The sequence below is a fragment of the Macaca fascicularis genome, chromosome 12, assembly GCF_037993035.2.
Source record: "Macaca fascicularis isolate 582-1 chromosome 12, T2T-MFA8v1.1".
Taxonomy (NCBI): Eukaryota; Metazoa; Chordata; class Mammalia; order Primates; family Cercopithecidae; genus Macaca; species Macaca fascicularis.
The window spans coordinates 133960297-133987706 of NC_088386.1; the positions used below are offsets into that span (position 1 = coordinate 133960297).

The following is a 27410-nucleotide window of genomic DNA, read 5'->3' on the forward strand; positions in this document are numbered from 1 at the left end:
CACTGTGGTATTTTTTGTTAACAAGTGATTAACCTTCATTAACAGATCATCACCCATAGTCCATAGTTTATATTAGGATTCATTATTGGTGTTGTAGCTTCTGTGAATTTTGACAAATATATTACATGTATCCACCATTATAGTATACAAAATAGTTCATTGCCCTAAAAATTCTGTTCTCTGCCTATGCATCCTTTCCTCCCCCAACCCCTGACAACTCTGTTTTTTAAACTTCGATTATTAATGTCCAGTATCTCTTTTCACTGTTCTTGTTTCATGACTGCCTTTTTTTTTTTTTTTTTTTTAAATAAAATACCCATTTGTCTCAAGATCTTGCTGTATTGGAGACTTACTCTGATAGCTCTATTAACTTTTTCCCTTAGGTGAGAATTCTATTTGGTGCATGTGCTATCTTCATGGAGATGGCATTCCTCAAATGTCTGGCCACTATGGGGCAATTGCGTTTCTATTAGAGACATGTTGGTAGGTCATGTTGCGTGTGTAACCAGTACACTTGGAATGGCGGTAGCCGCTGCTGCATGTTGCACCCTTCACTGTTTTCAGCTGGGCTATCTCAACACCTAGGCTTCTGTTTGTTTGTACTCAATTCTTTCTGGGTATCACCATTCCATGTTGGACACGATCTTGTCTGACTCCACCACTACACTCACTATGTCCACCTGGAAACACAAACCTTATTTCTGCCTAGGTGGCCCAAGGAGTGCTTGGGATGAATCATCACCTTGTCCGTTGTCCTTAGGCTTCTATCCTTACGGCCTTCCAAACAGATTTAGAGAATGAACTCTCCCCATACCTATCAACTTCCCTAGCCATCTTTGCTCTTAACTTCATCCCCTATCGTCTCCTCCAGGACTTTGGCTCCTCTTTCTGGCATGGCCTGTTAGCTACCTCCCTTTACCCTATGAACATGGTCAGTCTCTATTTGCTCTTAATCTTTTTTTTTTTTTTGAGACGGAGTCTCACTCTGTCTCCCAGGCTGGAGTGCAGTGGCATGGTTTCAGTTCCAGTGTGTAACCTCCACCTCCTGGGTTCAAGTGATTCTCCTGCCTCAGCCTCCCGAGTAGCTGGGATTACAAGCATGCACCACCACACCGGGCTAATTTTTGTATTTTTAGTAGAGATAGAGTTTTGCCATGTTGGCCAGGCTGGTCTTGAACCCCTGACCTTAGGTGATCCACCCACCTCGGCCTCTCAAAGTGCTAGGATTACAGGCGTGAACCACTGCGCCCAGCTTGCCCGTAATCTCATACGCCGTTTTAATTCCTCCTTTCTCAACCATTTTAAGAGTTGAGTGCATTCTTCATTTTTTCATATCCCATCTTTGCATTCTAACTTCCACGCCTCTCCCACAACTGAGGCTTCTTCGCTAGTTTATCGGTGCCTCCTAATTGTTATGCACAGTAGACTTCGGATGGCCTCTCAGTCACACTTGACACTATTATCTGTCTTCTTGGCTTCTTTGACATTCCTTCCCAATTCACTTTCCTTTCCTCCTCTTTTGACTGTTCTCATGCTCCTGTGCATCCATTTGCTTCTTAAATGTTGGTGGGCCCTTTGCTATTGGCTGCATTTGCAAGAAATGAGCTGCGTTTATAGGGAAAAATGAGAGAGAATGAGTCCAGAAATGTGCAGATCTGCTGTGCTGGAAAAGTCAAGTTATTCTGGACCCCAACAGGATATAAAATAGAGAACGCCCCTGAAAAGCCAATTAAAATTTAACCTCTTGGCAAAGCATGCTTGAAATCGAATTTTGGCTCCACCGCTACTCGTGTGAACTTGGGCAAGATGCCTTTCTGTATCTTGGATTCCTCATATACAAGATACCTACCGGACTGGGTTAATCATCAATATTAAATTAGTGAACACATGAAAAATACTTAGAACACTGCCTGGCATAGTTCAAGGCTCAATTAAAGTCAGACACACTATTATGCCAAAACAACAACAACAACAACAAAAAACCAAGGGATAGTAGGATGGCTTCGTGAGAGTTCAGGGATTTTTGCTCCTTTTTACCACTTTCACAACTGACTTTTCTTAACGGTTGGTGGGACACCTAAATGGTGGATGTTTACACTTGTGACTGTCTCACAGACAACTCAACATGTCCAAAGCTCAACCCATCATCTTTCCCCCTCCCGTGTTCCCTCTTACCCCAGATAAAGGCACTAACATCTTTCCAGTCACTTGGCTAATCCTTGCTTCCTTCCTGTCCCTCATGCCCCAATTCCTATTTAACGGCCTAAACAGATCTTGAATTAATCTTTTCTGCGTTTCCACGCCCACTTAGAGTCCCTCATTTCTCGCCCTATTTTTTCTTTTTTCTTTTTTTTTTTTTTGAGACGGAGTCTAGCTCTGTTGCCCAGGCTGGAGTGCAGTGGCCGGATCTCAGCTCACTGCAAGCCCCGCCTCCCGGGTTCACGCCATTCTCCTGCCTCAGCCTCCCGAGTAGCTGGGACTACAGGCGCCCGCCACCTCGCCCGGCTAATTTTTTTTTGTATTTTAGTAGAGACGGGGTTTCACCGTGTTAGCCAGGATGGTCTCGATCTCCTGAACTCGTGATCCGCCCGTCTCGGCCTCCCAAAGTGCTGGGATTACAGGCTTGAGCCACCGCGCCCGGCCTCTCGCCCTATTTTTTCAATGCCCTCCCATCCTCTACTCCAGATCCCCTTCCTCGACGCGTGACTCCAACTTCACGACATCCACGTCCCCTATGGAGCCGCTCCGACTACGGACGCGCAGGTCCAGCGGACCTGCTCATCGCTGACCAGGGCGGCCTGCGGGAGACTCCCGGGGCCCTGCCCCTACCGCCGTGGTTCCGGCACTTCCCCTCGAGTGTTCGCGGCGAACAAGGCCACGCGGCCCCGGCTCTCCCGGAGCGCACTGTTCCACGCGCTTGCAGCCAGAGGGGGGCACGCGCAAGACAGCACAGCCGCCTCGGCTTCTCAGGTCCAGCTCGGGCCTAGCCTGCTCTTACGCCGACTAGCCGGCCGCAGCCCGATAGCGGCCCTGCCCCAGAGAGCGAAGGTCACGAGGCTCCCCCGGAAGTGAAGTTGCTGGGATTTGCGCCAAGTTCCCGGGAAGCTCTGTGACGCGCTAGGCCCCGCCCCAATCATTTACCTGACCCCCGCGCAGCCCCGCCTCCCACTGGGCGCTCTGCGGCCTTGTGAAGCGGGCGGATTGGCTGGGGGCGCTTCGCTCAGCCAATCCGGGCGCGTCCAGGCGTCGCGGCCCCGCCTCCTGCCCAGCGCTCGGGACTTGTAGCGCTCCGCGGGAAGAAGGCTGGAGCCCCGGTAACCGTGGGGCTGGGATGGAGGCGGCAGTGGCGCCGGGGAGGGATGCGCCCGCACCCGCGGCGAGTCAGCCCAGCGGCTGCGGAAAACACAACTCGCCGGAGAGGTGCGCGCCGTCAGGGGAGGGCCGGGGAGGCGGCCGGCGTGTCCCGCGCGGGAGGACGGAGGGCGCTGCCGGCCTGTGGCCGCTCTCGCGTGGGGCGTCCCGCGCGGGGTTGTCCTCGAGGTCGGTCTAAGTCAGGGATGCGAGCTTCGAGGAGGAGCAGGTGCGAGCTGTGGCCCGGGAAGGGGCCACGGAGAGGTGACTTTGGGGCCGAAACTCGAGTGACTTCCAGGGGTGAGGTTTACAGGTTCTGGGGTAGCAGAGCCTGCCAGGAAGAGGGCACAGCAGATGCGAAGGGCTGGGGACTTGTCGGAGGTGACCCGGCGGAGCCCCTGACCCGGGAAGAACTTAGGGGTTCTTTCGGAGCCTTATGGGGCCTCGGAGGTTGATCACGGAGCGATGCAATTTAAGTGTTTTGAAGGAGTCCTTCTGGCTGTTTCCTAGAAAGTAGGAGCGCGGGTAGGCCTGGGACGGGAGGGAGCCGGGAAGCCAGTTGGGGATCTTGTAACCGTCTAGGAGGGAGATGTGGTGTGCCCCCAGAAACGGATGCATTGGTAGGAAGCTGTTGCACCGGGACAGGTGAAAGGGAATTAAGTATTCTCCCAGGCTACTGGCCCAGCTGCAGGAAACTGGGGATGGCCACCGCTGAGAAGCGCGGAGACCCGGCGCACGTGGTGTCCACACTTGTTAAGTCCGAGAAGGGCGGGAGGCAGGGGTATGCATTTTCCGGTCTGTGTGTCTTCTCTCTCTCTCTCTCTTTTTTTTTTTTTTTTGAGACGGAGTCTCGCCCTGTTGCCCATGCTGGAGTGCAGTGGCGCGATCTCGGCTCACTGCAAGCTCCGCCTCCCGGGTTCAGCCATTCTCCTGCCTCAGCCTCCCGAGTAGCTGCGACTACAGGCGCCCGCCACCACGCCCGGCTAATTTTTGGCATTTTTTAGTAGAGACAGAGTTTCACCGTGTTAGCCAGGATGGTCTTGATCTCCTGACCTCGTGATCCGCCCGTCTCGGCCTCCCAAAGTGCTGAGATTACAGGCGTGAGCCACCGCACCCGGCCTGTGTGCCCGGCCTGTGTGTCTTCTTTTCCAGACCCCTCTTTTTCCTTTTTGTGAGCTCATTAGCTACCCATGCTTAGAATATGAGGGGTCCAGGCCTAAAGCACACACATTTGGCATTCTACTTCGGTTGGAACAAAGTGAAGGGATCTAGGAAAATATCCCCTATGGAATCAGTGGAGCGAGATTCCCAAGACTTTTTAGTTTTTGGTTAAGAAACTAATAAAGTTGAGCCTGCTCATCCAATACTGATAGCATTTTAAGGAAGCAGCAAATAATGAAGCAAAGGAATGTGTAAAGTATTAATCTGAAATTCGAGCCATAGATTTGTTTAGCCCAGCAGCAGATTGAAGAGCTATAGTCGCCCAACAAACACTAGCTAGACTAAGGTCCTTTGGATGCTTATTTATAGGAAAGAGAAACAGACTTAAGGACACATGCAAAGTCAAGCCGGGCTGGGGGTTTCCTGAGACTATTAATGTCTCACGGGTCTGTGTGAAGAGACCACCAAAAAGGCTTTTTGTGAGCAACAAGGCTGTTTATTTCACCTGGGTGCAGGTGGGCTGAGTCTGAAAAAGGAGTCAGCAAGGGTGGTGGGATTATCATGAGTTCTTATAGGTTTTGGGATAGGCGGTGGAGTTAAGAGCAATGTTTTGGGGGCGAGGGTTGGATCCACAAAGTTCTCAAGGGTGGGGAGAATTACAAAGAAACTTCTTAAGGGTGGGGGAGATTATAAAGAACATTGATCAGTTAGGGTGGGGTAGAAACAAATCACAATGGTGGAATGTCATCAGTTAAGACTTTTCACTTCTATGGATCTTCAGTTGCTTCAGGCAGTCTGGATGTATCCATGCAGGTCACTGGGGATATGATGGTTTAGCTTGGGCTCAGAGGCCTGACATTAATACTAGTACCAGAGTGGTAAAGGACGGCAAGTCAAACTTGTCAAAGCCTTGTACCTATTGAGTGATTTTTTTTTTTTTTTAATTGAGATGGAGTCTCACTCTGTCACCCAGGATGGAGTGCAGAGGCGCAGTCTCGGCTTACTGCAACATCCACTGCCCGGGTTCAAGCGATTCTCCTGTCTCAGCCTCCCAAGTAGCTGGGATTACAGGCATGTGCCACCACATCTGGCTAATTTTATTGTATTTTTAGTAGACATGGGGTTTTGCCATGTTGGCCAGGCTGACCTTGAACTCCTGACCTCAGGTGATCGGCCCGCCTTGGCCTCCCAAAGTGCTGGGATTACAGGCACAAGCCACAGCGCCCAGCCTATTGAGTGATTTTGAACAGAAAAGATGCTTCATTACAACTAATGCACATTCTGTCCACACTCTGTGTCTTAACAGCCGTAGTTAGTCGTTGTATCTGGGGTTTCATGTGGATTGGTATAAGCGCTGTTTATTTTAAAACTAGGTAAATTAATATCAGGCAGGACTACTACACATGTTTCTAAAGGCTTTCAAAGATTTTGGATATTAGTAAAAACTTATACAGATAAATTTTACTTAGTGAGGGATCTTTCAGGGAATCTACTTTCTGTGGCATTTATTTTGTCATCTTATAAAAATCAGGCCCCTGCTGTGTGGCACCCATGGGCTTCCGCATTGGTGACAGGGCGGTGAGGAAAACAGAGCCCCTGTGCCCGTGGAGCCATACTTCTGTCAGTCTATGAAGGTGGACAGTAAGGGAACAAGTCTAGTGTGTCAGATGCTGCTGCTGCCTGGAAAGGAAGGAGAGAATGGGACCTGGAGGCTGGGGAGGGAGGGACATAGGTGGCTGCAGTTTTGTGGGTTTGTTTGTTTGAGACAGAGTCTCACTCCGTTGCCCAGGCAGTGGCGTGATCTCGGCTCACAGCAACCTCCACCTCCCAGGTTCAAGCGATTTTCCTGCCCCAGCCTCCCTAGTAGGGCTAATTTTTGCATTTTTAGTAGAGATGGAGTTTCACCATGTGGGCCAGGCTGGTCTCAAACTCCTAACCTCAAGTGATCCACCTGCCTTGACTTCCCAAAGTGCTAGGATTATAGGCGTGAGCCACTGTGCCCAGCCGGCTGTAGTTTTAAACAGAGCTGCGGGGCAGGGGGTCACAAGAGGACTAAGTTGGAACAAAGATCTAAAAAAGTAAGGTGGAGGCAGGGCATGTAGTTTTTCTGGGCAAAGAAACGGAAAGTGCAAGGTCTGGGGCCAAAGTTCACCTGCCCCAGGGAGAAGCCCAGGTCACCACGAACCCAACAGGCCATCGCAAAAACGGGTATGGGGAAATAAGGCGAAACTCTGATGAAGTTAAAACAGCAAACAGGAAAGTTCCCTTGGGAATATGCAGCTGTTCCCCTCCTTCCATAAGAAAGAGGCCAACGATCTGCCCTTTATAGCTGTCAGATGGGTAATCTGGGCCCTACCAAGGGGTAGAAAGAGTGTTTGTTATTAGAGGCAGGATCTGGCTGTGTTGCCCAGGCTGGAGTGCAGTGGCTATTCATAGGTGCCATCATAGCTCACTGCCTCAAACTTCTGGCCTGAAGAGTTCATTCCGCCTCAGCCTCCCCCGTGACTGGGACTACAGGCACGATCCACTGTGCCTTGCTAGAAAGAAATTTTGAAAACCTAAATGAAAATCCAAGTCCTATCAATTATAAAAGAAATTGGCAAAAACTAGATTATTAGAAATTGTGCATACGTTTTCCACAAGTAGTGCAGATCCTGGATATTCCCAAGTGCAGCTTGTGGGTGTCTGCAGTGCTTATGCAGGAGACCGCCGTGCCCTTGACATTATTTGCTCCTGCTGATGGGATAGACACAGAGCAGCCGTATTTCCCATGTGCTGTCTCCTTTTCCTTAAGGGGTGTCTTTGCTTTCTTTCCTTCAGGAAAGTTTATATGGACTATAATGCAACCACTCCCCTGGAGCCAGAAGTTATCCAGGCCATGACCGAGGCCATGTGGGAAGCCTGGGGCAATCCCAGCAGCCTGTATCCAGCAGGTAATTCTAGAAGATGCACATGTTCACAGATGGGAGATAATGGGGATGGGACGCTCTTAGAGAAATTGCACACCCACATGTGATGGCTTTGTTTTGAATAGATTTCTGTTAGCTGCAAATCTTTAGCTGTAATTTTTGATTGTTTCTTTTCTGAGAAGTCCCAATTTGTAAGCTGAGCCTTGCTGCTACTGTAGTCTTTAACCTTTAATGTTTAATCTTTAACATGCTGTCCTGTCACCCTTTCCCCGATGAAAAAGGTGTCCACTGAGAGTTCCTTGCAGTGGCTGTCAGTGCCTGTTGAGCACTGCACAGATCTAGCTAAGTCAATCCTTACAGAATTCGCAAAATATGTCTTTTAGGTCATCAGGATAACGTACAATCCTGGCCCTTTTAAAAAATGAAAATTACTTTTTCTTTTTTGTTTTTTTTTTTTTTTTTTGAGACGGAGTCTGGCTCTGTCACCCAGGCTGGAGTGCAGTGGCGCGATCTCGGCTCACTGCAAGCTCCGCCTCCCGGGTTTACGCCATTCTCCTGCCTCAGCCTCCCGAGTAGCTGGGACTACAGGCGCCCGCCACCTCGCCCGGCTAGTTTTTTGTATTTTTTAGTAGAGACGGGGTTTCACCGTGTTAGCCAGGATGGTCTCGATCTCCTGACCTCGTGATCCGCCCGTCTCGGCCTCCCAAAGTGCTGGGATTACAGGCTTGAGCCACCGCGCCCGGCCGAAAATTACTTTTTCATTAATCAGTTATAAATATTCTTATATGTTTCCAGTTTATTCTTATTGTAATGTAGAGCATTAAATTGGAGGTTTTGGAGAATAATTTGCTTCAAGTCAGTTATATGGCAGAGTTACATTCTGTTTTTCAGATAGATGAGCAAACTCAAGTCTTACCTTTCTTATTTAATGTTTATTAGGGATAATTAAGATAAACTATGTTAACTGTGGATTATGATGAACTAAAATAACTTCAAACAGAATATTGCCAGGCCATATGGTTTAGTAACACTTGTGTACAACTTTACAGGTTTAATATGTTCTCATATTCAGTTGCTGTTAAGTTTCACAGCAACTTAATAACAAAGCCCTCAGCTTAGATACTAGTCATTCATTAACTTATTTGTTGGCTTATTTGTTGGTCTATTCTGGCTAATCTTCTGCACATTGCCTTGTATCCAGTCTCTCCTTTAGTAAAATTGAACTTTCTGACATATTAAACTTGAAAATACGGAGAATAACTAAATGCCGATGACAGGCATTGTCTCATGAAAAAGTCTAGGAATCGCTCTCACAGAGAAATCATGTTCTGGACCTGAATGAAGCCTGGCAGTGGCTTTTAGGTTTCCTTGACAGCCTTTGTTTCCACGAATTAAGAACCATAAACTCAGAAGTGTTGCAGTTTACTTTCTGTTGCTACTCAGATAGAAATGCAAAAGAAAAAAAATCAATTTATAGAGTGGTTTAATTATTTTCACAGTATTATTATTTAAACATTATTTAATAATATTTAAATATTATTATTATTTTGAGACTGAGTCTTGCTCTCACCCAGGCTGGAGTGCAGTGGCACTATCTCAGGTCTCGGGTCACTGCAACATCCGCCTCCTGGGTTCAAGCGATTCTTCTGCCTCAGCCTCCCAAGTAGCTGGGACTAGAGGCACGCGCCACCATGCCCGGCTAATTTTTGTATTTTTAGTAGAGACGGGGTTTCACCATATTGGCCAGGCTAGTCTTGAACTCCTGACCTCGTGATCCACCCACCTCGGCCTCCCACAGTGCTGGGATTACAGGTGTGAGCCACCACGCCCGGCCTAAATATTATTATCTAAAGTCTTTGAGGGAAATTTATTTTTATTTGTTTATTTTTTTTTGAACTCTGAACTTTTTATTGGCCTCCTGCTCCCCAAAGGGTACCCTGCTTCTGCTGGCTTAATGCCTCAGAACTTTGGTGTCGTTGGTCTCAGACACCACTTTGCCATCCACTATCCGGCAGGTGGTGGTCTTTTGGATGGTTTGCGTGGAGTTGCTGCTGTCCAAGGCATCACCAAGATTGAATTCCTCGCCATCTTCCAGCAGGCAGCGGTTGGTGGCGATCTCAGCTTCCAGCTTGACCTTGATGTTCAGCAGGGCCTCATACTCCTGGGCCTGTCGCTGTCCCTCTGTCCGGGTCTGTGCCAGCTCTGACTCCAGGTGCAGCAGGATCCCATTGAGCTGCTCCATCTGTAGGGCGTAGCGGGCCTCCACCTCCCTCAGGCTGTTCTCCAAGCTGGCCTTCAGATTTCTCATGGAGTCCAGGTCGATCTGCAAGGACTGGAATGTACGTCTCAGCTCTGTGAGCGTCGTCTCAGCAGCTCCAACCTCGGCGGACTGTGTGGTGACCACTGTGGTGCTCTCCTCAATCTGCTGAGACCAGTACTTGTCTAGCTCCTCTCGGTTCTTCCGAGCCAGCTCGTCATATTGGGCCCGGATGTCTACCATGATCTTGGCGAGGTCCTGAGATTTGGGGGCATCTACCTCCACGGTCAACCCAGAGCTGGCAATCTGGGCTTATAGGCCTTTTACTTCCTCTTCATGGTTCTTCTTCATGAAGAGCAGCTCCTCCTCGAGAGCCTCGATCTCTGTCTCCAGCTGCAGTCGAGTGACATTGGTGTCATCAATGACCTTGCGGAGCCCATGGATGTCATTCTCCACAGACTGGCGCATGGCCAGCTCTGTCTCATACTTGACTCTAAAGTCATCAGCAGCAAGACGGGCCTTGTCAATCTGCAGAACGATGCGGGCATTGTCCACAGTATTTGCGAAGATCTGAACCCTCAGGTCCTCGATGATCTTGAAGTAATGGCTCCAGTCTCTGACCTGGGGTCCCTTCTTCTCCAAGTGCTCCCGGATTTTGCTCTCCAGCCTCCAGTTCTCGGTCTTCTAGGCTCCTCACTCTGTCCAGGTAAGAGGCCAGGCGGTCGTTCAGGCTTTGCATGGTCTCCTTCTCGTTCTGGATGCCTCCCATTCCTGCCAGACCCCCGGCCATCCCTGAGGCCAGGCCCCCGGACCCCATGCCGCCCCGGAAGCTGGTGGAGCGGGACACGGAGATCCGGGAACCAGAACCCCCAGCGCCTGCATAGACACTGGCCGCGCTGGTGACCAGCCGGGCGCCGTAGCTGGGCGCCTGGACAGAGCCCAGGGACCGGTAGTTGGTAGAGAAGGTGGAGCGAGTGGTGAAGCTCATGCTGTATGGGAGGAAGGTGAGACGACAGGACTCAGGCTTTGCCGACGAAGAAGAGGGAAATTTATTTTAAGGAAAATGTTGAGGATGTGGGGAAAGATTTTACATACCTAAGATATTTATCACAGTCTTGCTTATAATAGCAAAAAAAAAAAAAAAAAAAAAAAAAACCTGAAAATAAGCTCAGCGTTCATGAATGTTTGTGAAAAATAAACTATCTTCGGCAAAACAGAAGAAACCTCGTGAGCGTGGCCCTGTTGTGCGTGTGGAGGTCTCTTTACAGCCTGTTGCTGGAAGATAGCCAGTGCTCAGACCTCCCTGTCCAGCCCACTGAAGTCACTACGTCGTCATAGCGACGGAAGCCTCTGGAAGCTTCACTGTATACCTGTGAGAAAAGGAGCGTCAACAAGGCAGCTGATCTTTTAGTATCATCATGAAAACAGTTTTGACTTTGTGGAGCTCGTGAGAGGGCCTTGGGGTTTTGGAAACCGCTGACGTAAGTGGCACTGACTGACTGAGCATCAACTGTGTACTCAGCACCCTGCTGGGGAGGGATGGAGCACGGTGCCCAGAATGTGTTTGGGTTTTTGAGGCATTACCTTGTCCACTATGTGGAGAATGGACCCTGGTGGGGGCCTGCTAGGAGAACATCACAGCAGTGGCCTTGGCTTGGTTGGTGGCTGGGCGGTGGAGAGGTGGAGTCAGGTTCGGAATGTCTTTTTTTTTTTTTTTTTTTTTTTTTTTGAGACGGAGTCTCGCTCTGTTGCCCAGGCTGGAGTGCAGTGGCGCGATCTCAGCGCACTGCAATCTCCGCCTCCCGGGTCCACGCCATTCTCCTGCCTCAGCCTCCCGAGTAGCTGGGACTACAGGCGCCCGCCACCTCGCCTGGCTAATTTTTTGTATTTTTAGTAGAGACGGGGTTTCACTGTGGTCTCGATCTCCTGACCTTGTGATCCGCCCGCCTCGGCCTCCCAAAGTGCTGGGATTACAGGCGTGAGCCACCGCGCCCGGCCGGAATGTCTTTTGAACACAGAGCCTACAGCATTTGCTGGTGGATTAATTGGTGGGGAAAGAAAAGAGAAAGAGCCTGTGCTTTTGCCCTGGGCTGCTGAGGGATGGAGTTGCCATTTCCTCAGTGTATTAGTCTGTTCTCATGCTGCTAATAAAGACCTACCTGAGACTCGGTAATTTATAAAGGAAAGAGGGTTAATGGACTCACAGTTTCCCATGGCTGGGGAGGCCTCACAATCATGGAGGAAGGCGAAAGAGGAGCAAAGTCACACCTTACATGGCAGCAGACAAGAGGGCGTGTGCAGGGGAGCTCCCATTCATAAAACCATCAGATTTCCTGAGACTTAATGACTGTCATGAGAACAGCATGGGAAAGACCTGCTGCCGTGATTCAGTTACCTCCCCCCGGGCCCCTCTGATGACACGTGGGAATTATGGGAGCTACAAATCAAGATGAGATTTGGGTGGGGACACAGCCAAACCATTATCACTGAGAGAGGGAAGGCTGAGAGTGAGGGTGACAGTTTATTACGGTAACTTTTAGTGTCACCAAGTAAAATGCTGGAGTTTTCCTAAACACCATAGGCCTTAGGTGTTTAGGAAACTGCTACTAAAACTGACATCTATACAGTAGCGTTAAGGAGCGGCAGAATTACTTTGTGTATTTATTTTACCTCAGCTTTTTATGTTTCTCTTTTTTATGATGTTTTGTAATAGTATATGTTTTAGTGGTGCCTGTTCAATTTTTTTTTTTTAAACAAGACTGAATGGTCAAAAAAGTTTGGGGACTCCTGGTGTGTACAGTAAGGATGGTCACTGAAACTTTCAGAATTCCCAGAGCCAGAGCCTTTCTTTCTTTGCCCCAGCAAGCATGGTTCCTGTGTTTTCCTTCTAGCCAGTGAAACTGGGTGATGGCCGGATGCATAGCCCTGTTTGAAAGCAGGTGTGTCCCTGAGACAGTAACCTTCACAGCCCAGGTACACCGTGGGCGACATGCAGAATGAGATATGGCACTGGACTTTGTGTTGAGGAGTCATGAGTTCTGTTTTTGCTTATTTTTGTTGTTTGCAACTCATTCCATCCTTTCATTCTCCACTCTTCTTGAATGGGAAGCAAGGCAGATGGCCACAGCTTCCCCCCGCAGCAACTGGTAAGAAGAAAGCCACATCTTGTGGGACATCCAGGTTCTTAGCCAACCTCCCGTACTTGTTTCTGGGTCTCATGGAGTTAATAACTCTCAGTTTGGTCACTGGTTCGCTGCTGTCTCACGGCCGCCCCTTTGCCAGGTTGTGTCTAGGTTGTAGTGTTTTGCTGTGCTCACATTAAGGGGGCAGGTTTTTCTTAGAACGGCCCACGCAGATGTCTTACTCCTTTGTATTTGGTTGTCCTTTTAGAAGCGTTGATAGGGCTTGGTGAAGCAATGTTAACGAATTTCCTTTTTGGTCCCTCAAGGAAGAAAGGCCAAGGATACTATAAATGCAGCCCGGGAAAGCCTCGCGAAGATGATAGGGGGGAAACCTCAAGATATAATCTTCACTTCCGGGGGCACTGAGGTAAAGCTTCTGAACACGCTCACGTTCTTTTAGCTGCAAGTTATAATAAAATACACAGAAAGTGATTCCCTTTTGCTACATTTTCATTTAAAGAAAGAGTAGGCCAGGTGTGGTGGCTCATGCCTGTAATCCCAGTACTTTGGGAGGCCAAGGCAGGAGAGTTGGTTGAACCTAGGAGTTTGAGACCTGCCTGGGCAACATAGGGAGAGTCCATATCTACAAAGAAAAAAAAATTAGCTGGGTGTGGTGGTGACACCTGTAGTCCCAGCTAGTAGGGAAGCTGAGGTGGGAGAATCATTTGAACCCAGGAATTCAAGGCTGCAGTGAGCTATGATCACGCTGCTGTACCCCATCCTGGGCAAGAGAGTGAGACCCTGTCTCAGAAAGAAAGAAAGAAAGAAAGAGTAATGTGTGGTCTTGCTATATTGCATACTAACTCGAGATAATTAGTATATATCCTTTAAGTAAATTTCAGGTAGCTAATAGGATTTTCGTAATGTAATATGTGAAGTAACCTGCTTTGCATTGTTATTTCCATAAAGGTTTCCCCATCATTTTTGCCCTGGAATCATTCCTTTTAATCCCTAATTGATAGATATTTAAGGGCTTTCCAAGGTTTTGCTGTAAGAAACAGTGCTGCACTTAATGTTAATAAATAACCTTTATACACACTATTTGGTTTCACTGTGAGTGTAGCTGTAGGAAAAAGTCCAAGAACTGGACTTGCTGGGTCACGGGGCTCATTTGGTAGATGTGACAGATGGCCCACAGTAGAGGTTGTACCAATTTATACTCCCACCAGTAGTGGGTGGCTGGACAAAATACTCTTTATGGCAGATTTATAAAATTTAAAAATTCATAATATTCTATGCATATAACAAAACTGCACTTATACCAATACATTTATATGAATTCTTTTTTTTTTTTTTTTTTTTTTTTTTGAGACGGAGTCTTGCTCTGTCACCCAGGCTGGAGTGCAGTGGCCGGATCCCAGCTCACTGCAAGCTCCTCCTCTCGGGTTCACGCCATTCTCCTGCCTCAGCCTCCCGAGTAGCTGGGACTACAGGCACCCGCCACTTCGCCCGGCTAGTTTTTTGTATTTTTTAGTAGAGACGGGGTTTCACCGTGTTAGCCAGGATGGTCTCGATCTCCTGACCTCATGATCCGCCCGTCTCGGCCTCCCAAAGTGCTGGGATTACAGGCTTGAGCCACCGCGCCCGGCCCATTTATATGAATTCTTAAAAATTAATAATATTGCTTAACAATAAAATAGACATGATTGACTGGAAATGAATCTCAAGTTTTTGAATGTTGGAAAACCCCAAATCTTTCAAAAGGTCCAACTCAGGAAGCTGAATTTCTTTGAAGCTTTTTTGATATTAGCCACAAAAGAAATTAAGTAACAGAAATTGTTGCTCTAACCCTTACCTCAGCACAGTTTTTGTAAATGCTTTTTTTGCTGTATCTCTGCAGTCAAATAATTTAGTAATCCATTCTGTGGTGAAACATTTCCACGCAAACCAGACCTCAAAGGGACACGCGGGTGGGCACCACAGTCCAGTGGAGGGGGCCAAGCCCCATTTCATTACTTCCTTGGTGGAACACGACTCCATCCGGCTGCCCCTGGAGCACCTGGCGGAAGAACAAGTGGCAGGTGAGTGGGTGCAGGGTGGCCCTGGGGCCAGCCTGCTGGGCTCCAGCTGTGAGGCGGGGAGCGGCCTGCAGGCAGAGCCCGGGATCCACTGCGGAGATGTGGATTCAATGTGCCACTCACTGTAACTCCCCGGTTCTGATGGGGAGCCAGGCCCTGGCGCCTTGGTGAATAGATGCCCCTCACTGCGCTGGGCTCCCTGGCTGCCCCTCTCAGTGCAGAGACCAGCTGCCACGAGGGCGTCAGCCAGTGTGTCCAAACCTTCCCTTAGGAAAAACATCCAGAATGAATATGTAGAACTAGCCATTTGTGTAAACTGAGTGATATTTGAAACTTGCATATAAGAAATATTTAACCTTTAAATAGTACGCCTGCAAATGGGCAAATGAAGCTTGTCATTATTTGGTTTTCATCATAAAATCTCAGCTCCCACTCTCCTCTCCCATGAAGGGAAAGGATCAGATAGCCCTAAACTTCAGGTGTGAAGCCTGGAATAAGCGAGCTGCCGCACCTGATCTCAGCACCCATGAGGCAAGGCCTCCCACTGTGTGTGGAAAAGCGGAGCGAGGTGGTGCCCAGGTGCAGCAGGCGGCGCAGGGGCCCGCGGGGAGGAGGAGGCTCGCTGCCCAGCAGTGGCTCTGTGGCTGTCACACAGCACAGAGCCACCTCTCAGTTTTCCTGCCATAGGACGTCCCAAAAGGGAGTGACATGTTCACCAGGTGTAGACCATTAACTTGTAAAACTGAGGCAGCCCATTAATCAACACTGTCCTTGAAACAGATTTTCTTCTCAGCCTGAGCTTTCTTGTGTAATCTATATGAAAACCTGAAGGTGAATAAAAAGAAAATACATTTCTCTTCAAGATTAAGGGACTGTGGCTGAACTGCTTGGTTTGACTATGAAGACTTTTTGGAAAAAAAAATTTTTTTGGCCGGGTGCAGTGGCTCAAGCCTTGTAATCCTAGCACTTTGGGTGGCTGAGGTGGGTGGACCACTTGAGGTCAGGAGTTCGAGACCAGCCTGGCCAACATGGTGAAACCCCATCTCTACTAAAAATACAAAAATTAGCCAGGCGTGGTGGTGCATGTCTGTATTCCCAGCTACTGGGAAGGCTGAGGCAGAAGAATCACTTAGACGCTGGAGACAGAGGTTGCAGTGAGCCAAGATCACACCACTGCACTCCAGCCTGGGAGACACAGCAAGACTCCATCTCGGGGGGGGGGGGGGGGGGGGGCGGGGGAAATTAGCATTCTATTGAGTGGGATTGCTGGGTCATGTGGTAACTATCTGACAACTTTTAAGGTAACTGTTTAACCTTAAGCTTTGTTTTCCAAAGTAGCCGCACCGCTTAGTACTCCTATTTGCAGTGTCACAGGGTTCCAATTCCTCCATGTCCTTGCTGACATTTGTTATCTGTCTTTTTGATTATTGCCATCCTAGTAGGTGTGGTTTTGATTTACAATTCCCTGATGGCCAGTAGTGTTGAGCATCTTTCATGTGTTCATTGGCCATTTGTATATATCTTCTTTGGAAAAATGTCTATTAAAGTCCTTGCTCGTATTTTAATTGGATGACTTGTCTTTTTATTGAGTTGTAAGCGTTCTTTATATATGCTTGATACAAGTCCCTTATCAGACAGATGATTTGTAAATATTTTCTCTCATTCTGTGGGTTTGCTCTCGCTCTCATGGTATCCTTTAGAGGACAAAAACTTTTCATTTTGGTGAAGTCCATTTTTGTTGTTGTTGTTCCTTGTGTCATATGTAAGAAGATTTTGTCCTACCCTAGGTCATGAAAATGTACTCTTATATTTTCTTCTAAGAGTTTTATAGTTTTAGGTCTTACATTTAAATCTGTGGTACATTTTGAGTTAATTTTGTGTGTGGTGTGAGGGAGGAATCCAAATTTACTTTTTTTGCATGTGGACATCCAGTTGTTCCAGCACATTTGTTGAAAAGACTCTTCTTCCATGGATGGTCTTGGCACCATTATTGAAAATCAGTTGACCATAATATGTGAGGGTTTATTTCTTGACTGTCAACTCTATTCCATTTACCTATATTTCTATTCTTAGATTGGTACCAAACTGTTATGATTACTGTAGCTTTATAGTAAGTTCTGAAATAGGAAAGTAGGAGTTCTCCAAATTTGTTATTTTTTAATATTGTTTTGGCTATTCTGCATCTGTTGAAATCTCAAAAGAATTTTAGGATAAGCTTGTTAATTTCTGCAAAAAGTCTAGCTAGGAGTTTGATAGGGGTTGAATTGAATGTGTAGATGAATTTGGTCAGTATTGCTACCGTAACAATATTGTTTTCCAATCCATTAACATGTGATGTCTTTATATTTAATTTCTTCCAGCAATTTTTGCAATTTTCAGGATTTTTTGCACTTTTGTTAAATTTATCCTTAAGTGTTTTATTCTCTTGATACTATTGTAGATGGAATTGTTTTCTTATTTCACTTTTGGATTGTTCATTGCTAATATATGTAAATGTAGTTGATCCTTGAACAGCGTGGGTTTGAACTCTGTGGGTCTATTTACATGTGGGTTTTCTCCTATCTCTACTGTCTCTGTGACTTCAGGATCAACCCCTCCTCCTCCTCCTCAGCCTACTCATTGTGAAGACGATGAAGATGAAGACCTTTATGATGATCTGCTTCCACTTAATTAATAGTAAATATTTTTTTATTCCTTATGATTTTCTTAGTATTTTTTCTAGCTTTATTGTGAGAATACAGCATATAATATATAATATACAAAATATGTGTTAATCAAGTGCTTATGTTATCATTTAGGCTTCTAGTCAATAGTAGGCTATTTGTTGGTTAAGTTTGCGAGGAGCTGGCCGGGTGTGGTGGCTCACACCTGTAATCCCAGCAATTTGGAAGGCCAAGGGGATACGGATCACTTGAGGTCAGGAGTTCAAGAACAGCTTGGCCAACATGGCAAAACCCCATCTACTAAAAATACAAAGTTAACTGGGCATGGTGGCACATACCTTTAATCCCAGCTACTTGGGAGGCTGAAGCAGGAGAATCACTTGAACCCAGGAGGCAGAGGCTGTAGTGAGCTGAGATGGTGCCACCATGCACCAGCCTGAGCGACAGAGCAAGACTCCATCTCAAAAAATAAAAATAAAAATAAAAAGTTTTAGGGGAGTCAAAAGTTAGACACGTATTTTCAACTGCATGAGTTGCGCCACGCCCCTAACCCTCACATTGTTCAAGGGTCAGCTGTACAGTTGATTTTGTATGTTACTCTTGTATTCTGCAACTTTGCTGTATTTATTAGTTCTAATTGTTAGTCTTTTTTTTTTTTTTTTTTTTTTTGAGGCAGAGTTTCACTCTTGTTGCCCATGCTGGAGTGCAATGGAATAATCTTGGCTCCTGCAACCTCCGCCTTCTGGATTCAAGCAATTCTCCTGCCTCAGCCTCCTAAGTAGCTGGGATTACGGCATGTACCACCATGCCCAGCTTATTTATTTTGTTATTTTTAGTAGAGACGGGGTTTCACCATGTTGGTCAGGCTGGTCTCGAACTCCTGACCTCAGGTGATCACCCAAACCTTGGCTTCTCAAAGTGTTGGGGTTACAGGCGTGAGCCACCATGCCCAGCCTAATTGTTAGTTTCAATAAGTTTTTTAATGGATTCCTTAGGATTTTCTATATAGAGGGTCCTATCATCTACAACTAGAGATAGTTTTACTTCTTGTTGTCCAACTTGTATTTCTTTAATTTTATTTTCTTGTCTGATTGCCTTGGCTAGGATCTCCATACAATGTTGAGTAGAAGTGGCCAAAGTGGATATCCTTATCTTACTGCTGATTGTAAGGGAAAGCATTCATTCTTTCATAATTTCATATACTGTTAGCTGTGGGTTTTTAGATGGCCTTTATCAGGGTGAGGAAGTTCCCTTCTGTGCTTGGTTTGTTGGGTGTTTTTATCATGAAAAGGGTATTGGATTTTGTTAAATGCTTTTTCTGCATTTATTGAGATGATCATGTGGGTTTTTGTTCTTTATTCGGTTTGTAATATTGTATTACCCTAACTAATTTTTGGGTGTTAAACCATTTAATCCTTTTCATATGTTTTTAGATTTAGTTCACTATTATTTTGCTGAAGATTTTTCTGTCAGTATTCATAAGAGGTATTAGTCTGTAGTTTCCTTGTGGTGTCTTTGTCTAGTTTAGTGTCAGGGTGAAACTTGCCCCGTATAAATCATGGGGAGTGTTCCCTCCTCTTCTGTTTTTTGGAAGGGTTTGTGAAGACTTGGTTTTCATTCATCTTTAAATATTTGAGAGTTTGCCAATGACAACATCTGGGCCTGGGCTTCTCTCTGTGGAGAATTTTCAAGTTGCTGATTCAGTCTCTTTACTTTTTATAGGTCTGTACAGGCTGTATCTCTTTTGAGTCATTTTCAGTTGTTTGTGTCCTTCTAGGAATTTGTGCATTTCATTCGTTACCTAATTTTATTGGCATACCATTGTTTATAGTAGTCTCTGGTAATGCTTTTTTATTTCTGTAAGATTTATATATCCCTTTCATTTTATTCTTTTTTTTTCTCTTGATCAATTTAGTAATTTTATTCTTTTTTTTCTCTTGATCAATTTAGTTAAAGATTTATCTTTTTTAAACTCTTTAAAGAACTAACTTTTGATTTTCCTGTGTTATTTTTGTAGTCTCTATTTTATTAATTTCTACACCAATCTTTATTAACCCATTTATGCCGGAGGTTGCAAGTTTTTTTGTGTGTGAAAAATCAGACCTTGGCAATAACCTTGAGCAGTAGGATATAAATAACTCCCACAAGCTTAGCGTTCCAATAATGGAACACTAGGCATAAATAGGTTCTTTCTACTTGTTTTAGGTTTGATTTGTTCCTTTTTTCCAGTGTCTTAAGGTGTCTTAGTTATGATTTGAAAAAAAAATTTTTTTTTTGAGACAGAGTCTTACTGCTCAGGCTGAAGTGCAGTGACGCAATCTCAGCTTACTGCAACCTCCACCTCCCAGACTTGAGCAATCAATTCTCGTGCCTCAGCCTCCCAAGTAACTGGGATTACAGGTGTGTGTACTACTGCATCCAGCTAATTTTTGTATTTTTAGTAGAGACAGGGTTTTGCCATGTTGGCTGGGCTTGTCTCAAACTCCTGACCTTAAGTGACCCACCCACCTTGGCCTCCCAAAGTGCTGGGATTACAGGTGTGAGCCACCACGCCTGGACCTTCTTTTTTAATGTAGGCATTTACAGATATAAATTTCCCTCTAAGCACTGCTTTAACTACATTCCACATGTTTTAGTGTGTTGTGTCTTCATCTTCATTCATCTCAGAAAGTATTTTCTAGTGTCCCTTGTGATTTTTTTCTATGACCCATTAGATATTTAAGAGTGTATTGTTTAATTTCCATATGTTTTTTTAATTTCTAAGATTTTTTTTCTGCTAGTGATTTCTAATTTTCTTCCTTAAGAGCTAGAAAATACTTTGATTTAAATTCTTTATTTTTTTTTATTTTGTAGCCTAGCCATATAGTCTATCCGAGAGTATATGTCAAGTGCACTGAAGGATAATGTATGTTCTGCTGTTGTTGGGTGGAGTGTCTTGTAGATGTCTATTAGGTCTACTTAATTTATAGTGTTATTCAAGTCTTCTGTTCCCTGTTCCCTTGTTAAAATTCTGGCTAGTTGTTGTATCCATTACTGAAAATGTGATTTTGAATGATCCTGCTATTATTAATTGGTGGTCTGATTAATAGTTGATCACACTATTAATCAGTTTCTCCCTGCAAACCTGTCAGCTTTTGCTTCATGTATTTTGGTGCTCTATTGTTAGGTGCATATACATTTATATTTGTTATGTATTATGGATGAACTGGTTCTTTTATCATTATAAAATGTCCATCTTTATCTCTAGTAACTTTTTTTAAGTCCCTTTTATTTTATGTAAGTATAGTCATTCCAACTGTCTTATGGTTGCTGCTAGCAGAAATATCTTTTTCCATCCTTTTACTTTTAATCCGTATATGTCTTTAAATCTGACATGTTGTAATACAGTGTAAGAGACATATTGTGGCTTTAAGATTAATGATAGCCATAGGCCCATGCAAACGTCTTGCAGGGCTGACACTGTGTGTCAATTAGCAGTATGACGCAACATGGCCTAGGGATTTCCAGCCCTGGCTGGGGAATTTCCAGGAGGTAAGACCACCTCAGCATAGATGGAACTCTCATAAACCATAAATACAAAGCTTACCCTTACCAAAATAGCTAACTCCCTTACGGAAGAGAAACCTGGTAACTGACCTGGACTAAATACAAGATAAGAACGGGGAAGAATCCCTGAAACTCTGAGAATGCTCTCCGGACAGAGACCCTCCGGGTCAGGCAGTCATGATACCTGAATGTATCTGACCGTTGCCACCTGCCTGCTCCTGCTAGCTATCTTGTAAGAGCGCTGCCAGAATAAACTGCTTGAACATCACACAGTATCTAAGACTTATCTTTGATGTGAATAATACGAAAAGGGAAAAGTCACCTTTGGGGAAGGTTAACTAGGCCCACCCCAAGAGCCCTGAGCAGGACACATGGGTCTCCTGTAGATTCTTTTCTTGTTTTGTTTTGTTTTGTTTTTTACAGAGTCTCACTCTGTCGCCCAGGCTATAGAGTGCAGTGGCATGATCTCAGCTCACTACAAGCTCCGCCTCCTGGGTTCAAGCCATTCTCCTGCCTCAGCCTCCCGAGTAGCTGGGACTACAGGCACCCACCATCATGGCTGGCTAATTTTTGTATTTTTGGTAGAGATGGGGTTTCACCATGTTGGCCAGGCAGACCTTGAACTGATCTCAGGTGATCCATCAGCCTTGGCCTCCCTAAGTGCTGGGATTATAGGCACGAGCCACCGCACCTGGCCAGTTCTTTTTAAATCTAGTCTGACAACCTCTGCCTTTATATTAGATTGTTTAATCATTCACACGTAATGTTACTATTGACATAGTTGGATTACCACCTATATTTTTACTTTTTGTTTTCTAGATGTCTCATATATTTTTTGTTTTCTTTTCCCCCTTTACTGTTTTCTTTTGCATTAACCAATATTTTCTAGTTTAACATCAAAATTCATTAGTGCTTTTTTCACTTTTTAAATTATTTCCTGGCCGGGCGCGGTGGCTCAAGCCTGTAATCCCAGCACTTTGGGAGGCCGAGACGGGCGGATCACGAGGTCAGGAGTTCGAGACCATCCTGGCTAACACGGTGAAACCCCGTCTCTACTAAAAAATACAAAAACTAGCCGGGCGAGGTGGCGGGCGCCTGTAGTCCCGGCTACTCGGGAGGCTGAGGCAGGAGAATGGCGTAAAAACCCGGGAGGCAGAGCTTGCAGTGAGCTGAGATCCGGCCACTGCACTCCAGCCTGGGCGACACAGCGAGACTCCGTCTCAAAAAAAAAAAAAAAAAATTATTTCCTTAGTAGTTATCAAGGGCTTACTATATATGTATAAACTTATCAGTATTTACTTCAGATTTATACTAACTTAATTCCAGAAAGACGTAGAAATGTTACTCCTATACAGTTCTGTTCCTTCTTCTTTTTTGTGCTTTTATTGTTACCGGTGTTACATCTATATATGTTACAAACTCAACAGTGCATTGTTACAAATATCTTTTTTTTTTTTTTGAGACAGTCTTGCTCTGTCACCCAAGCTGGAGTGCAGTGGTGCAATCTTGGCTCACTGCAACCTCCACCTCCCAGGTTCAAGTGATTCTCATGCCTCAGCCTCCCAAGCAGCTGAGATTACAGGCATGTACAATCAGGTCCATCTAATTTTTGTATTTTTAGTAGAAACAGGGTTTTTCCAGGTTGGACAGGCTGATCTTGAACTCCTGGCCTAAAGTGATCTGCCCACCTTGGCCTCCCAAGATGCTGGGATTACAGGCATGAGCCACTGCACCCAGCCACAAATATCATTTTAGTTAATTTCCTGCCTTTTCCCTCCCCTCCCCTCCCCTCCCCTCCCCTCCCCTCCCTTCCCCTCCCTTCCCCTCCCTTCCCCTCCCTTCCCCTCCCCTCCCCTCCCCTCCCCTCCCCTCCCCTCCCCTCCCCTCCCCTCCCCTCCCCTCTTTCCTCTCTTTTCTTTTCGACAAGATTCCACCCTGTCACCCAGGCTGGAGTTTGGTGTCACGATCACAACTCACTACAGCCTCAACTTCCCAGGCTCAAGTGATCCTTCCACCTCAGCTGCCCTGGTAGCTGGGACTACAGGCATATCCCATCACACCCAGCTGATTTTTTATTTTTTGTGCAGATAAAGTGTCCTGACGTTGCCCAGACTGGTCTTGAACTCCTGGGTTCAAGTGATCCTCCTGCCTTGGCCTCCCAAAGTGCTTACAGGCATGAGCCACTGCACGTGGCCAATTTAATGTCTTTTGAGGAAGCTAAGGGAAGAAAGAACAAGTGTATGTTTATAGATTTTGTTCGAGTAACCTTCTTAGTTGCCTTTTCACATTATCTTCATTTGTTCCATGGATCTGAATTATCATCTGGTGTCTTTTCCTTAATAGACAATTCTGCTGTCTCCTACCTCCTTTGTGCTGTTCTCATGAAATACTGTGTTATAGCCCTAACAAAATAATTCTATACATGTCACTTTATACAGTTGCTTTTAAATCAGTTGAGAGAAGCAATATACAGTTACACTGCCCTTTTTTCCCTTTATTTTTTTGAGACAGAATCTCTTGTGCGGATTTCAAGATACTTTCTCTGTCTTTGGCTTTCAGCATTTTTATTATCATGTGTCTGGGAGTGAATGTCTTTGTGTTTTATCCTACCTGGAATTCATTTAGCCTCTTGGGTATGTAGATTAATGTTTTCCATCATATTTGAGACATTTTCAGCCGTTATTTTTCAGAGACATTTTCTGCCCCTTTCTCTTGCTCCTGCCCTTCTGCTACTCCTGTTTTCCATATTTGGTGCCTTATGGTGTCCCACATTTCTCTGAGGCTCTGTTTATCTTTCTCATGTTTTTCCTCTCTTATATTTGGATTTCATAATCTGTAAATCTACCTTCATGTTGAGTAAATGTATTTTCTGCCAGTTCCAACAAACTCTTGAGCCCCTCCAGTGAACTTTTCATATCGGTTGTACTTTCCAACTCCACGATTTCCTTTTGGTTCTTTTTCATAATTTCTCTCTTGGTTATCTTGAGGACTCTCTGTGTAATGAGCCACTGTCATCATACTTTATCTCTTTAAGTACAGTTGCAGGCAGTTTTTATCGCTTGCCTTTTTTCCTGCTTTTCCACACACTGAAGATACCAGTTAAAATTATTTCAGTTTTCTTGTTCCTGGGATTGCTTCTGTGTGATCTAGAATCAGTCATTTACCTGTTCATCCTGGTTTTTCCTTGGACTTGGGGATCCTGGATTGTTCCTGTGGATGGAGGAAGCATTTCGTTGTTTGACGTAGGGGCTAGGGAGGGCTCATCTGCAACTCTCAATGCGTTTCCCCAGGAGGTGTCTCCCAGGAAGGGAGGGCCCACAGTGGGCGCTGCATAAGGTAGTGGCAGCGACCCCGCCCACTTTTCTCTGTGACTTCCCTGGACAGAGCTGCTTTTGCTTTGCTCCTCTGAGTCCCCTAACAGATGCCTCAAGCTCTTCCCCATTTTCTAGATCGTTCCCCCAGACAAGGAGCCTGCCTTGTGCCTGTTGTTCCCCTCTGGGCGTGTGGCGCTGTCTCAGTCTGAGGTCAGTGCCTCTGCTGCTGACTTGGTGTACAGGAGCAGGGAGTGCTCGGACATTGGGACACTGTCCTCTGCCGGCCTTGGTAGCTGGCCCCTGCCCTGTGCTTCCCGCTGTCCAACCTGAACTTGCATGGCCACTGGATCCTTTCAGATTTGCCTTTAAGTATTCTCTTCACTGTTAATTTAATGCCATCATCTTGCTACATTTTAGGGACTCCTCAAAATTCCTAGTCCACATAACTCACCGCTCCCCCTTTTATTTGAGACAGTGCGTTACTGTGTCACCCAGGCTGGAGTGCAGTGGCATGATTACCCTATGTTGCCCAGGCTGGTCTTGAACCCCTGGGCTCAAGCAGTCCGCTCACCTCGGCCTCCCAAAGTGAGCCACTGTGCCCGGCCAGATACCCTTTGTTGGTGTTTTGATTTGATTCTTATTTGGAGAAGTGGCTGTTTTCTCTTTCATTTCAGTAGGACCCTGAGCGGGCAGTGGATACATTTGTTTTTCACCATTTTAAACTCAAAGGACTAAAGCTAAATAAGGTCGTCTCCTCTGCTCATTTTCCATCCGCAGTAGTGAGACTGTCAGTGCCTGGGGCAACGCCTGGCGCGTAGGTGTGGCTTCATCAGCACTGGCTGGGTGCCGAGCACATGGCAGTGAAGTGCTGTGTGCTAGGACCCTCCCCTAAAGCAAGAGCCTGTGTCCCTGTTGCCACTTCCCCTTCGGTCCCTGTAGAAGCAGAAAGGCACATAGGTTCCACGACACAGATCCACCCACTGCAGCCACGTTAAAGACGCATTCACATTGAAGCACCCGACAGTGACGCTGGGCGAATGATGATGGGCGGCTTATATTCTTCTTTATAGTCTTCTGAACTTGGACAACAATTTACTTTTATAATTGTAGAAAACTGTTTTGTTAAGCTCTGTTGGAATACAATTTTGAGAGGAATCAATTTGTGCAACTTAGTTCGGTACCCATGTTTGTTTCTCAGCGGTCACCTTTGTCCCTGTGTCCAAGGTGAGCGGGCAGGCAGAGGTGGATGACATCCTCGCAGCTGTCCGCCCGACCACACGCCTTGTGACCATCATGCTGGCCAACAATGAGACCGGCGTTGTCATGGTGAGTCAGCCTTTGTTTCTCTTTAAGGAGAGCTCATGGGGAAGAACAGCGGCTTAGACTCATGGCGTTTCAGGTTTCCCAGCTCTGGCTTCTCCCATTTCTCTGTTCACTTTGATAACATTTGGCCTGTGCTCACTACTCCTGATTTCTGTCATTCAGTTTTCATCAAATCGGAGCAACATACTCAACTGTTTCCTTTCCCCGTCAGCCTGTTCCTGAAATCAGTCAGCGCATTAAAGCCCTGAACCAGGAACGGGTGGCAGCTGGGCTGCCTCCCATCCTCATGCACACAGATGCTGCACAGGCCTTGGGGAAGCAGCGCGTGGATGTGGAGGACCTGGGCGTGGACTTCCTTACCATCGTGGGCCACAAGGTATGTCTGCAGAGGCCTCCTCCCTCTGTGGGCAGAGTCTGCTGTGCAGGTGGCTGTTCACTGCTCGGTCCGTAAGCCTCACTGCCCACTGTGAGCCAGGCCTTGGGGGCACTGCGAGGAGCAACATGGGATCCCTGTCCTCAGGAACTTTAAGAGAGGAGCCCCACATGGCCAGCAGGCCAAGTTGAATGCCATGGCAGGGATGATGGGGGTGCCCAACCCACATAGGGCAGGGTGGGGCGGTGGACCAAGCTAGGGGAGGAGACGTCGAGATCTCAGGGAAGTAAGGCAGGGGGTTCAGCCAGGCGGCAAGTGTCTGCAGCGGACAGAGCATATGCAGAGGGCGTGGGGTAGAAGATGTGGGGACAGGAAATTGTTGCTTTCTCTAATGTGATTTCAGATGCGGCTCCTCAACAAAAACTTACCAGCTATCTTTAAGGTGGGAGTATGGGGGAAAGAGTTAACAGTGAAGACCCTTCTGAAAATTTTGCACATCTTTCTGACAGCTTACCAGGGCCTGAGATATTTTTAGTACTCAATTTTGAAGCACAGTACTCAGCTGGTTTCCAAAGGAGTATCTGTGGTGGCCTGACACTTTGGCACTCCAGAGTTCTGCATTGTGTCAGTTGGAAACGTGGAATCATTTGCAGGAAAGGCCGCGGCCAACTGCTGGTTCCAACTCCTCTCTATTTATGCATTCTCTTTCTCTTTTTTTTTTTAAACCGTGATCCATATGATTTGAGATCCTTGTACAAATTCTATCACATGATGTGCGAGGGAGAGCTGCCTGCCACAGAGCTGGGCACGAGAGTCTAGCACCTGCGCTGCCTCCTAGGTTGGGGTTCCACCCTGCCCAGAAGGCTTTTGTGACTCTGCATGTCAAAAGGGGTGACCCTCAGAGGCGCCCCAAGGAAGCACTGTGCATCGCAGAGCATTTCTCCTGTGTGCCTCTAGGCACTTAGCGTGTCTACAGAGTAGGTCCTTGGAAAGTTCTTGTTGAATAAATGACCAACTTTTCCTTCCAGTTTTATGGTCCCAGGATTGGCGCACTTTATGTACGAGGACTTGGTGAATTTACCCCTCTCTACCCTATGCTGTTTGGAGGTGGACAAGAACGGAATTTCAGGCCAGGGTAAGGCAGAAAGTTAACAAGGTCTCTGACCTACTGACCGTGTCATTTGTAGAGCAGTGACATTGTAAAGAAACATGGCACCATTTCTCTGTCTCGTGGAGGCTCTGTAGCAGTGTCCACACTGCTGCTGTCAGAACTGGCTCCACTGACTGATTTCACACCTAGGACTTACAGGACC

General features: G+C 46.3%; 1 protein-coding gene and 1 pseudogene across 18 annotated transcripts in view; one reads left to right on the forward strand and one right to left on the reverse strand.

Annotated features, from left to right (window-relative positions):
• Positions 1-3276: 3276 nt before the first annotated feature.
• Positions 3277-27410, forward strand: part of SCLY (selenocysteine lyase) — a 41687-nt gene continuing 17553 nt past the window's right edge. For 7 of the 18 annotated variants that reach the window (XR_010580160.2, XR_012421623.1, XR_012421622.1 and 4 more), the window contains exons 1-6: positions 9517-10384; positions 13127-13227; positions 14701-14881; positions 25600-25727; positions 25936-26100; positions 27126-27232. Coding sequence is in view for 10 of the 18 variants with exons in the window: in XM_045368029.3 (XP_045223964.2) it covers positions 10015-10384; positions 13127-13227; positions 14701-14881; positions 25600-25727; positions 25936-26100; positions 27126-27232 (1052 nt within the window). In the remaining 8 variants the exon portion in view is untranslated. Of the gene's footprint in view, positions 3421-7332; positions 7446-9516; positions 10385-13126; positions 13228-14698; positions 14882-17463; positions 17555-25599; positions 25728-25935; positions 26101-27125; positions 27233-27410 lie in introns of those variants that run through there. The other 11 variants (XR_012421626.1, XR_012421627.1, XR_012421628.1 and 8 more) reach the window with 6 other exon arrangements.
• On the reverse strand, positions 8967-10498 carry LOC107126985 (keratin, type I cytoskeletal 18 pseudogene; annotated as a pseudogene).